General features: G+C 40.9%; 1 protein-coding gene across 11 annotated transcripts in view; it reads right to left on the bottom strand.

The window, feature by feature from the left end:
- Positions 1-167: 167 nt before the first annotated feature.
- Positions 168-12,393, bottom strand: part of LOC105149709 (uncharacterized) — a 54,204-nt gene continuing 41,978 nt past the window's right edge. For 3 of the 11 annotated variants that reach the window (XM_087411235.1, XM_087411233.1, XM_087411234.1), the window contains 2 exons: positions 10,598-10,912; positions 168-4,628 (listed from right to left, as the gene is read on the bottom strand). In XM_087411235.1, the coding sequence (XP_087267361.1) occupies positions 3,382-4,628; positions 10,598-10,912 (1,562 nt within the window). In that variant the 3' untranslated portion in view covers positions 168-3,381. Of the gene's footprint in view, positions 4,629-4,795; positions 6,436-7,316; positions 7,588-10,597; positions 10,913-12,393 lie in introns of those variants that run through there. The other 8 variants (XM_087411242.1, XM_087411238.1, XM_087411239.1 and 5 more) reach the window with 8 other exon arrangements.

Here is a 12,393-nt window from a genome sequence, read left to right as displayed (position 1 = left end):
ATCTCAGTGTAGATCGAAAAGTGTTTTTCAATCGTTTATTAACGTACTGCTATTTTTTTTTATTTTGATCCACAAATTAAAAAAATTGTCATTATACCTTCTATTATATTTTATTCAGTTTCGATCATGTTTCAAATTGTTTTGGTTAGGGCATTCACACCGTGGGCTTATGTAATAAAATTAACATTTTATTTGAAAAATCGAGACATACACAGATGCGAAAACAATGATAGCACATTCTGGTAGCACCGATAAATAGACGCTGAAACGATATCTTTAGACTTTAGAGTGACTATGCGTGGGCTGATTGCTCGTTTGATCAATTGGATTGTTTAATTTTTTTTTTTCTTTCTTTCTTTTACGGATTAGCTCTCTCGTCTTGATTAGTTATAGTCAACGTCGAGCAACAGCTTTCTCGCAAATCGGTCGAAAAGATACAGAACGTCCGTAGAGTTTCTACTTATCATTGCTAAGTAATTATTTAATTTCTACAACAGACATTTCCGGTGAGACTAAAATATTTGATGAATTTATGATAACTAATTAAGCATTCGACAATTAAACATTCTTGATTTTTCTTCGAAATCAGTGTAAAAAGTGTAAATAATATAAAATCTTAATCGTTTGTTTTCCAATAAACTTTCTAATACAGAAACTTTTCTTTATAGATAAAAACAATTTTGTCTAATACAAAATCTCTCACGAACACGCTGTATCTTTAGTAATAACGAAATTGAGTATTTTTTTTCCAACCGATGTATCCTCACTGATCCTTATATATTTCTAGAGCGGAATGGATATATAAATATATTTATTCAAGATGTATCGCAAAGCGTCGAAATCAATACGCTTTATTATACAGCCTGTATAATGAAGTCGCAATAATCGGTCGCGTAATAGAGATAGGAAAAGGAACTATATCGAGGATGTAACGGACTGATCTTCGGTAAGCCGCCTACTTTCGAATTTTGATCGATTTCTTTAATCTCCTCTCTCGCTAGCGAAGTCGCTCTCTTACCCCTAATTTATCTTTCCTATATGTATATATCCCTTTAATAGCGCTATATACAAACGTAAAATGAGGGATCAACATTGGTCGCAAGCTTGATAATGTAACAGATGTTAACGATTAAACGTTGTATAATAACTCGATGCTCTCGCTATGCATACAAAAGAATCCGGTTAATCGAAATCAATAATCGTAAGGATCATCATGATCGGTGTATGCAGAACATATAAGTTGTCGTCTTTTAATACCTCGACAGCGAATAGAATATTCCTCGTCGATTATAGAAATATCGATGGCATTTTATTATTGGCACTGCGATGCATCCTCTTTTGGTTCCATTTACTTTCTATCGTGTTTCGTCGTCGATAAAAATTGCATTGTCACCGATAAAAATGGGTATCGACTTCTACCTACTAGCGTAGGAAATCGCGCTTCCGCCCTTCGTTCCTTCGTTAGCGATTTCTCTCCCCCCATTAATTATCTATTAAATTATGAATCACCGAAGCATCGTCGATTGCTTGATTAATCGTCACTCGATGACACCGCGACACTCGCGTAATTTCGGATTGCAAGTTTCCCTTCTCTCTCTCTCGGTACGTTTTTACATTGCTATACAAAGTAATGATGTAAGTTTCTCCTTATCATTGGCACCGTTATCGATCATCCTTCTTCTTTTTCCGCTGGAAAGAGATCAGCCTTTCGTAACGTCGTAACTTGTGATGCAACTCGACCTAGCTACGTTTACTATTAAACGTTTACTAGTAAAATTGGCGATTCATTGATCCGCGGGAAAACTTTTCGCCGTTTTTAACCGAAATTGTACGCGTGGCGCGTTCCCTCGAGATTAGAAGTTTATATCGAAAAAGTGACGATGTTCTGCGTTCCGAAAGTTTGCTTTTCGCGACTTTTATCACGCTTTTCTCATTTGGCACGATGTCATGAACGTGAACGATACTTGTGGCAAAATCTTTGATACCGCATCTCCGAGACGGGTTTATCTTTTTTTTTTCTATTTTGCGTTTAAAGAAGGGGGGGGGGGGCGAATGTGGATCAAAAGAACCTCGTGATTACGTTCGTATTATTAAATTAATCCGATTAATAACGACGGGAATCATATTTACATGCCGGTAAGTAAGGCAGGCATTCCGCGGTCATAATTATAATAATGACATTTGCATGAACAAATTAAAATATACAATATAACTCTTGAAATATATATTCCCTTTCGAGGCTCGATATTGTATGATTTCCGTCTCTGGTAAAGTCGGACTCTAAGCGAAACTTCCGTAGCGATCGATCGTGAATGTATCCGCTGAGAAAAAATGTTTCTCGCCTCTTTACATATAATATATATATATACGATAAAATATTTAAACGATGCAAAGTTGAACGAAGAGACAACAACGTACTCTAAATCTTACTTTCCGTTCCATCCGCCGAGAATCTTGAAATCGTCACTGACGTAACGATCCTTTCAATCCCTTCAAAAGAATCGCTAAAGAAACATGACTATGTATAGACTATTTTACTTGATTTATCAAATCGTTGTAATATACTAACAAACGCGTGAAAATATTTATTTAATTTTCTTCAAATATTTTCTTTAAAAGTTATCGATCACATATATTTTGGATTGAAAGGATCGTTAATAATTCTTCAATAAGACTTATACTGGCGAACGATTATAATAAATCTCTCATACAGCAACGACTAAATCTGGATGTCTGAAATAATGGAGAATTGCCTTCATACGATCGCGATACTTAGGGTATCGAAAAAGAGGGTATGAACAAAGTAATACTTATCGTTTTTCGTGCGTTCGATTTCTTTTTTCTCTAGAAGGAAAGATAGAAAAAGTCTTTGTATGCGTGTCCTGCGTGTGAAATCATACAAGTCTGTGAGCTCAAATGTGTTGAGCTTTCTAGATCCATCTAGACTTCCGTCGGCATTTTCATCTAAATACTCTTCTACCTAAACATTCTTTCACACAGACAATATAAACATTCAAAAGATATCCGATGAAATTAGGATACCTTTTAAACTTTTACATTATCGAAGTTTACTCCACTGATTGATGAAGTCGTCTTCAATCTCTGAAGGCATTCGTCAGTAGCCATCTTCGATCTTTTTCTCTAGAACTTTAGGAAAATTCTGAGCAAATCCCTTGCGATCTCCTGTGATACTCCTGATCATTTCTTCAAATGTCATCTTCGCTCTTGCTCTGCCACTGGCCGACGTCAGTAGTTTTCATCTTGAAGAATTCCGTCTACGAAGACGTTTCTGACCGTCTCCCCGTGAACCTGAGGAAAATCCTGAGCGACGTGTCTTGAGCTATCCCGATTCTTGAATCTCGTTCTACCCGAACATGGCTCTCACTCTTGCTCCACGCTGATGTCCACTGTTCTCACCCTAGACGAATCCGTGGGCAATAGTTGAAGACGTTCAGGCTCCGCATCCAGCATGATGATACACATGAAGCTCTTACCGGACGCCTGATCTCTGGGATAGATGGTCACCGGGGCGAATTTGTCCACCGAGCCGTCCACGTAAGAACAAAGTTTCCGGTATACCTGGGGAAAGTGTCTCCTCAAGGAGACTCCTCTGAGCCTGAGCTGCCGTTGAATATTAGTGAAGCTGATCTCTCGCGCTTTTCGTGGCGTGTTCTGACCGTTGTTACCGGGTAATGATGTCAAGACTAGGGTCTCAGGCGAGTCCATCTCTCTAGTGATGTTACAGGGAGACGCAGGTGCTTGTTGTGAGAGTCTCCTCCTGGCCTGCGGAGACGCCGAGGAGGAGGAAGCATGCTGCTTAGCCGCCCCGTCGAGTCTGATCTTCGCACACCTGGATACCAATTGCCGTTCCCATCTGACCGCGCCGCTAGTCGGCACTTCGCTGACCACGCACACCGCCACGTAGAGCACTAGCCGCGTTTCCGGATTGTACGTCTTACAGAGGCGCATCAGTTCGGCGTAGAGCTCGGCGCCCATCTCGCCCGGGAGTAAGTCTGACCAACGCACGTAGGTGGGCTCGCCAAGGTCGGCGAAGCCGTTGCCGACGAAACGCTCGGCCGCTTCGGGGCTCGAGAAGAAGCACTTGACCGCGCCGCGACCGTGACCGGCGTAGCCCCGTCTGGCAAGGGCGGAGATGTGCTTCAGGGTGGCCGGGTCCTCTTTCGCCGAGGACAGTACCTGGCGGCAGAGACTGCCGGCTCGCGAATGAAGGCAGGTCCTGCGATGACGTTGCCAGTGAGCTCTTCGACATTCGCGCGAACAGTATAGGCAGGTGCAATTGTGGCAGCTCTTATAGGTCCTCCTCGCTTCTGCCAGGGTGGTCGAGTTACCGCACTTGTTGTTACGGCACCGCACTACCTTGTCCATGGCAGCCGAGCTGCCGTTAGTGGAGTCTTGGGCATTGTCGAAAGACACCCTACGGTGACGCGGCTGGACGCCACCGCGTGGCATCAACGACGAGGACGACGCAGCTGCGGCGGCGACAACCGCAGCTCGCGAGGGCAGCGTGTCGCTGCCCTCGCTCTTCCGTCTCACCAGCTCGCCCGAGTAGAAGTTGCGCTGATCATCGACGGTTGCCTGATGAACGTCCATCACGCTCTTAGCTGACTCTGCGACAAGTCAGATCGATTGCCTTTATCAATACAAGTACGACAAGATGGAGGGATAGGAGAGACGATGAGAGAGGTTGGAGAACGATCGTGATTGAACTGAAGGGCTCATCTCAAAATCGTGTTAGATTTTATAAAAAGCAAAGATATGCGTATTTTCAAGCGGATTATTTTATTCTTGCAAAATTTCCATGCAGCGCTCTTTGCAACACCTAATTTTCATATTTTCAGAGTGTGAATTTTAACACGATTTTAAAGCGAGCTCTTCTTCTTGAGTCTGTCTACCAATTTGCATTAAATGGAAAATGATGATGTTTATTACTTTGGTGCGACATGATGAATGATACTAAATGATTTTGTGTAGTAATGTTACATGGAACAAGAGAGAATTCGTTCTCACTTTCCTCCGTCATCGTCACCGAGAGCCAGCGCGAGAAACGCGTTAAGCACAATGACGTGATGATTATAAGCAAGTATGAGCGTGAATGACAGTGATCGGCGTGATGTATCTTTTAATGACGCACTCGTACGTATAATAATTCGCCTCCCCTCAACAGTCTAACTTTCCTTGCCGTTCAATCGCATTTTCCTTGTGTCAGTGATGGCTTCACCAACTCAGTACTTGAAGCAATTATCTAACTAAGAAAACTAAAGCATTAAAGCAAATAACAACTGAAATCATTTAAAGAACAAGACAGCTGACTAAAAGGAACATATCATAAAAATATATCGAGTTCTATAAAAAAAAATGTTAAACTTTTTCTAAAAGTATGTAAATAATTACTAGCAAGAAACGTATTTAAGATTTTTTTTAATTGTCATTGAAATTAGTTCTTCCTTTCGAAAGATTTCTTCATTATAACGTTGTGATATAAACTTTTCATTATCGTAGTGGAAGATTAACTATTAGAAAAAGAGAAATTTAATTTTTAATTTCGTAAGTGGAAACATTTCATTCAACCGTTTTAATCTTAAAATATCTCTTAGAAATTCTTGCGGAAAATTCTCTTTTTATCTCTTCTAGGTATGCGTATATTACTCCTCTAAAAATATTAATAGAAATTCTTTTTAAGTTTTTTCACTTCCATACGCTATGTGTTCGTTGAAATACAAATCACAATTATAAAAAAAAAGACTTGTTATATAATAAGAGCGAGTGGGCACATTGCTACAAGTTCGCGTAAAAGCGAATCCAATCTGTGTATCCAACTTATCCCACGTGCCATCAAGCTTGATCGTGCACAGAACCATAGAAGATCTGTTCTTTTTAGTCGCACTTTCCTACGTTTTCCGCATTAAAAATAAATGTGATATACAATCAAGTCTAATGAAGCAAATCAATTGTCATCGATCCTCCCATTAAATATAGCACTTTTATAGCAAAAAGTTCAATTTAAAATGTTAACGCGATTTTTTATCATTTAAAGTATCTTTTAAAATTACGATAACGCATCGAAATAAAATTTCGCGAAACAAATACGTGAAAGTTGAGATAGATCGCTGGAAAGTATAGGAAGCGCTGCTAAAAGGGGGACAGATCTTTAAAGACAAAGAAAGATATGTAAGAAAAGAGAGATATATATATATAGAGAGAGAAAGAGAGACAGAAAGAGAGTGTCGAGAGTCTTGTTGATGATTTTTGTCTTACGATCTCCGTCTCGGCTCGTGTTATTAATCATGCGGTCCTAATCATTCGCGCGATAAGCAGCGAGCGGCTGCTGCGGTGGCCGGCCACGGCCAAGCTCGTCCTTGGACTCTGGGGTGTCTACGACCCCGTGAGGGGCTTTACACGCCCTTAGGCTCGCCTCTGCAAAGGTGCAAAAGAACGTGAGTTCGAGGGAGGCATCGAGATAGGCGTTATCGCGTTCTTCTTCATGTCGGATGATGTTCTCATGGGTTTCTTTTTTTTTTTTTTTTTTTTTCTGTATCGATAGATCGAGTCAGCGACTGGTCCACAGAGACTCGAGTTAAAAAGCAACAACGTCGCATTCGTTTCGTCTCGTTTTACTTAGTTATATCTCTTTAGGGATGAAAGTGAAATTCTCTTTCGAGAGAGTCGTTGGGGGAGTCTTTTCGTAACATATTCTTTCGATTCCCTGCGCCATCGATAATGTGATATGTAAGAATGATATGATATATGTAATTTTATCTAGAGTATCTCAGTTCGCGCGTGGAAACCTGGTTTCCTTCGTTCAAATACGAAGCACAGTCTCCGTGGGTGAAGGGTGAGGTGAGTGGCGACGAGGCGAAGAGAAACGCAAGTTTAAGTTTTTCTTTACACCGCAAAGTGGAATACACAGTCGGAATACACGTGTAGATCGAAGTGACCCAGAATGAATGCATACACCAGCGGCAGATTTCTCTCGTGCTAGGAAATTAAAGAAAAGAAAGAAAAAAAAAGAACATTCCGAAAAGAATCTCTAGAAATTTTCCAAAAGAATTCCGTCGTTCTCAAAAATAAATTTTTTCAGAATAAAATTAATTGCGAGAATTAGAAAGAATCGGTAAGTATATATAATATTTATGATATCGAACTTCTGCCGCTCGCGTAAGATTCTTACAGCTAGGACACTCGATGCTCACGCTCTTCAGGGTTACGGTAGAGAGAGAGGGGGGGGGGGAGAGAGTTCGTACGTATAGAAATTGATCGTTCTTGAATAGAATTTGCCGATCAGAACGAAAACTTACATAGTCCTCCTACCTTGGAGGTCTTGGCGTAGGTCGCTGCAGCTCTGCCCGGCATTCGCCTGGCCGACGGCGGCGTTCGTATGGCGATGGCGGATGGCGGACGTGGCGGTCACGACGGGTCCCCCCGGGCCAGGACTCGGGGTACGCGACGCGGGTGGCAGCCCCAGGAGGGAGTCAAGTACGTCCTCCAGGGTCGTGGAGCCCGGGCTCGGTTTGTTCCGCAGAAGAGCTGCCGTCGCCATCGCCTCGTCCGTATCGCTCTGGCCCGATCCTGATCATCGGTATCATGCGGGGGTAAAGAAGAGACAGAGAGGTTTGCGTCATCCTCTTGGCCTCGAAAGTGTACGTGCGCGCGTACGTGCGCGCTTATGTCGTATTTGTGTGCGTGTACTTTTATGTGTATGCATTTGGTGAGAACGAGATAAGCCTTTCCCCATTTTCCATTAATTCCGTGATTAATAATAAAGCGATTACTTTCTCGTTGCCCCCTTAATCTGGTCCCGTTTTACGAAAGGAGGCAACTGCGTGTGCACGTGTGCTGTGCTCTGTGTGTGTGTACGTGTGTATGTGTGTGTGCGTTTGTGTACGCGTGTATATACTTGAATGAAAATGAAATAAAATATCCTTTCCAGGGTACCAATGACCCCTTTACCCCACTATGAATAAAGCGATTCCCCCCCATATTGCGTCTTTTGATTAATTTCGTTAAATTTCTCTTAGCCTCGAAAAAGCATACGTTCTTCATACTAGGGAGATGACAAACTTTTTTTACGAATCTTCATTATAATAGTAAATGCGACAGACGCGTGATTGCAGCCGACCGAAGTTACCGCAACTTGCGGCTAGAAAAATAATACATCTAGTTATGTGCCAGATCAAGTTTACATTTCGGGACCGCTAATTGTATATCGATCGTTATTCGATCGATCATTATTTAATGTCATCAATTGTGCTTTACGCGCGCATAAGTGCGGCTGTTAAATTACATACGAAAAGACAGAACTCGATTGCTGACATCGTAGCTGAGAAAGCAACAAAATTCTGCAGCACTTACCGTGACACAAGCAGAGCGTGGTACACAATGCGACCGAAATAAGTGTATGCAGACAATGTTCACATAGGTGATCGTGACATTAAATCGGTTCTTGCAAAAAATACATATAAACATACATAATAAATGTTTTAACAAAATATTTACCAATTGAGATCATGAAGTGAACCGATTTAATGAAGAAACACATAAGGGTGAGCAAAAAATAATTATATATAATTATAATTATGTATATAAAAAATAATTATACATATACACATATATATATATATACATACACACACATATATATATATATATATACGTATATATACATGTGAATATAAATGAACGCGGGAACAAAGAAGTTTACGGAAACACAAAGAATGACGACAATAATTTATTTGTTGCCAGGGATAATAATTACGCTCTACAGACAAATGATAATCGTTGACACGTCCGAACAATAAGTACGGAACCGTTTGAAAGAGAGACAGAGAGACCAGGGGAGCACCAGGCACACAGAATCATCGCGAGATCATCGTTCTTGTCGTCTCGTGATTCACACGATCGAAATCTTTTATATATAATATCACTCGCGCACTCAATATACATCGATAATAATAACAAAATAAAAAAATTATTAAGGCACAGCAAGAGACAGAACGAGACGTGCGCACGTGATTCTGTGTGCTTCGGAGCCGATTAATTAAAATATAGTAACAATAATAATAATAATAATAATAATAATAATAATAATAATAATAATAATAATACAATTAAAAATAATAATAACGATAATGATAATAATAATAATAATATCGATGCGCTCGTAACACATAATAAACGGTATGCGCGCGTTTTACATAAGTAAACCTAATTAATACAAATATGTATACACCTGTACAGGTTCTACAGGTGTTAACGTAAAGTGGACAGCTTTACAATAAACATACATGAACGCAAATAACTACTGACAATGGTGAGCGAGGAGAGAGGAGGGGAAATAAAATGGTTAAATTAATATAAAATTAATATCTTCATACAATGATATACGGGAGCGCCTTTTAATTGTTCCTTTATCAGCGAACAGGAAGGGGAGCGGAGGGTCGTCGACACGTATCGTAAACAAAGTAAGAAAGTGTAACTACAAAAATTCTTCGCGACGAGCTCTCTCGCATGAGCGACGACAAGAATGAAAAGGAGAGAGAAAGAGAGTGAGTGAGAGACGAGAGAACGCGCGTGGAATGGAGAATTTTTTATTTTAAAATTTTTCGCTGTATGTGCGAAAAAGTTGGCGAAAAGCGCGACTCGAGTATGCACTTCCCAGTTTCCCGAGAAATAATCCTCGGGCGAGTAAGCTGCAATCAGATAAATCGCGACGTCGCTAAATATTAATGCAACGAATTCGTGTCGTTTCATCGTCATCTCGAGTCTCGCCGTTCGATCAAGCCTGATGATATCCACTTGAGGACATCGCTCTCGAATAGAAAATTCTCGATAGTAAAAGCGAATAATCATAGACTTCGATGAACGAAAGTCTGATGATTATTCGCAGCTTCGAAGGTTTTACTTATCGAGAGTTCATTCCCGAGGTACAAGAGAGTTCTCAAGTGGATGTACAGCTTTATCCTTTTGTAGTCCGCAGTGATAAACCTTCGAGAACGAGAAAAGAAAATATATGTTGACTCGAGTCGGCTTTGTAAATTAATTATTAGCTGAGTCCTGAAAGCTCGATTAAGCCTCGCGCACCTGCGGCTCGACCGAGCGCGCAACGAAAGCTGACGAAAACGAGGACGGAATGAAGGGAGATAACGATTATCGATATGTGGGCGTAAGCTCTAATCACCGTCGTGACGACGATAAAAAGCTCGCGGTCCCGGAGAGAATTATGAGAGTGCCTCTAGGATGTTATACCTATGCCGACGAGATAAAAGCACACGACGAATAAACATTTAAAGATCATCGTAATATTCATCACGTAGGACGATTCGTAAAAACGGGGAAAATAATTAATATTGATATGTTTATTATATTAATTAAATATCTATACTTTTTTCTTTCATTCAATTCTCTCTAAAACTAATTACGTTAGTTCATACGAGTCTTTTTGATTTAATTTCTAATCTACAGGAAAATCTCCTCGAGAAATCGTCTTCGTCAGTTTCGCGCGCTCAGCGATAAGGGCGGAGTACCGAAAGTAACCGGATGCCGAAAGTTTCGCGCGTCCGCTAGGCGAGCAGCAACTCACCGCGGTGATGATGTTGCTGTTGCTGCTGGCGATGCTGGTGACGCTGATGATGGTGATGATAGTTAGAGAAGGACGTGGGCGACGGGCCGGCCGAGGATGCCTGAAGATGCTGATGGCGCACGTCATCTCGGCTGGGTGTCAGGTCCAGGTAGAGACCGGATGCGGCCGAGTCCTGGCAGCTGCAGGACTCGGTGCCGGCCGCGTTGCAGCAGTCGCCGGCCTCCTGGTCGGTCGCCAGGCTCATAGGCGTCTCCGGTGAGTCCACGGGCCGCGTGCCGACGAACGAGCTCTCCATCCAGCACAGCCTCACGCTCCCTTCGAGGTGCCGACACAAATGCGAGAGCGATTAGGCCCGGATCATAACTGACCCTTCGCGTCGGCGTCGGAAATTAATTCTAATCGAGGACTTTTATAGGACCTCCCAGTCTCCTCCTACTTCTTTCCGTGGAAAATCTACTTGTAATTTTGAAGATTTCCAAAATCTTTAACGTGACTCAAACTTTGTAAATTTTATAGATTATTACGAATTTATCCGATTCTAAGAGGATCATATCAGAGTCAAAGAATTTATTCTTAAAATATTTCTGATCACCATAAACTATTACTTCGCACACACATTTCGTTTTTCTGCGATTACAGATATTATAAATGCGTTAATCTAACTACAAATTTTAATCCTTAAGGGGTAAACGGTGAATAAGTAACTGCCATATTCTTGAACGCGCGAAGCATCACGGAAGAAGCTATTCGTGCACATACGTGTTATATAATACCAAGGGGATTTATAATCTCTTTCGTTATAAGGCTCTCCTGACGATTAGGATCCGACGATGCGGGCATTAACTATCTTTATTGATCCTATAAACGTCTTAAGTAGTAGAAGCAGTAGTATGGGTATTGAGAGATAAATAACAAAAGGAAATTAAAAATAATATCAAATAAATTGGAGAATGCAACAGCGTAATCATACGTGATTCTATACGATCCTATTCCTTTTAAAAAATTTTGTATAAGAACGTTCATAAATCTATCTTGAAGAGTAGCATTAGTGAAGCTAGTCATCAAAGTTTTGTTAGTAAATAGTAAGTTATATGAGAAATATTTAAGTAAGCAGCGAGTTAATCATTATCTGTTATTGATATCATATACAATATGTTAGTGTAAGCGTTAAGTTTCAATGCACGTCACAGCAGCATCCGAAAGATATCGAATCGATCAAAGTTTTAGTGAGCTTTACAAAATTTGCGATTTCGTCTTCACGCAAAGCTTTTCATTCTAGCTTCTCCTCTAATCTGTTCCAATTTACACCTTCGATATTACACCTCGCAGACAACTCATTTGCGAGTTCGTTTGCGTCGAGAAGGAAGGAGGGGGAAAAAGAGGTGTTTGAATTTCAGGGTAATCTATTTCGGTGACGACGGTCATGAGACACTATCGAAATAGCAGCGACTAGTCTCGAGTCGCAGCGCAGCGTTGAGATTGTCCGAGAAGGTCACGATCTGGCGTTGACTGTAATACGCAACACTAGATTTCAAAATCAAGAGACACATTGTCGATCGCGTTATTTTGTAACGTCGTAAATTGACAGGCGTACACATCCTAACTGGAGTGTTTTTTGACAAATAAGTATCAAACGCTGTTCACGTTTCTATTATCTCTTATTTCTAAAACAGGAGCGTCAAAGCTCAAATAAGGAAGAAGACTAAACTGACTTTCCTTGTAATAATCTTAAAGGCAAAATCTAAGGGCACTTCCGACATCAGAATCCTGTGATGGATTTGATCAAGGATCATCTG

This window comes from Acromyrmex echinatior, chromosome 11, assembly GCF_024713525.1.
Source record: "Acromyrmex echinatior isolate Ae372 chromosome 11, ASM2471352v2, whole genome shotgun sequence".
Lineage (NCBI taxonomy): Eukaryota > Metazoa > Arthropoda > Insecta > Hymenoptera > Formicidae > Acromyrmex > Acromyrmex echinatior.
Note: the sequence above shows the minus strand (reverse complement) of the source record. Positions and strands in the feature narration are given on the sequence as shown.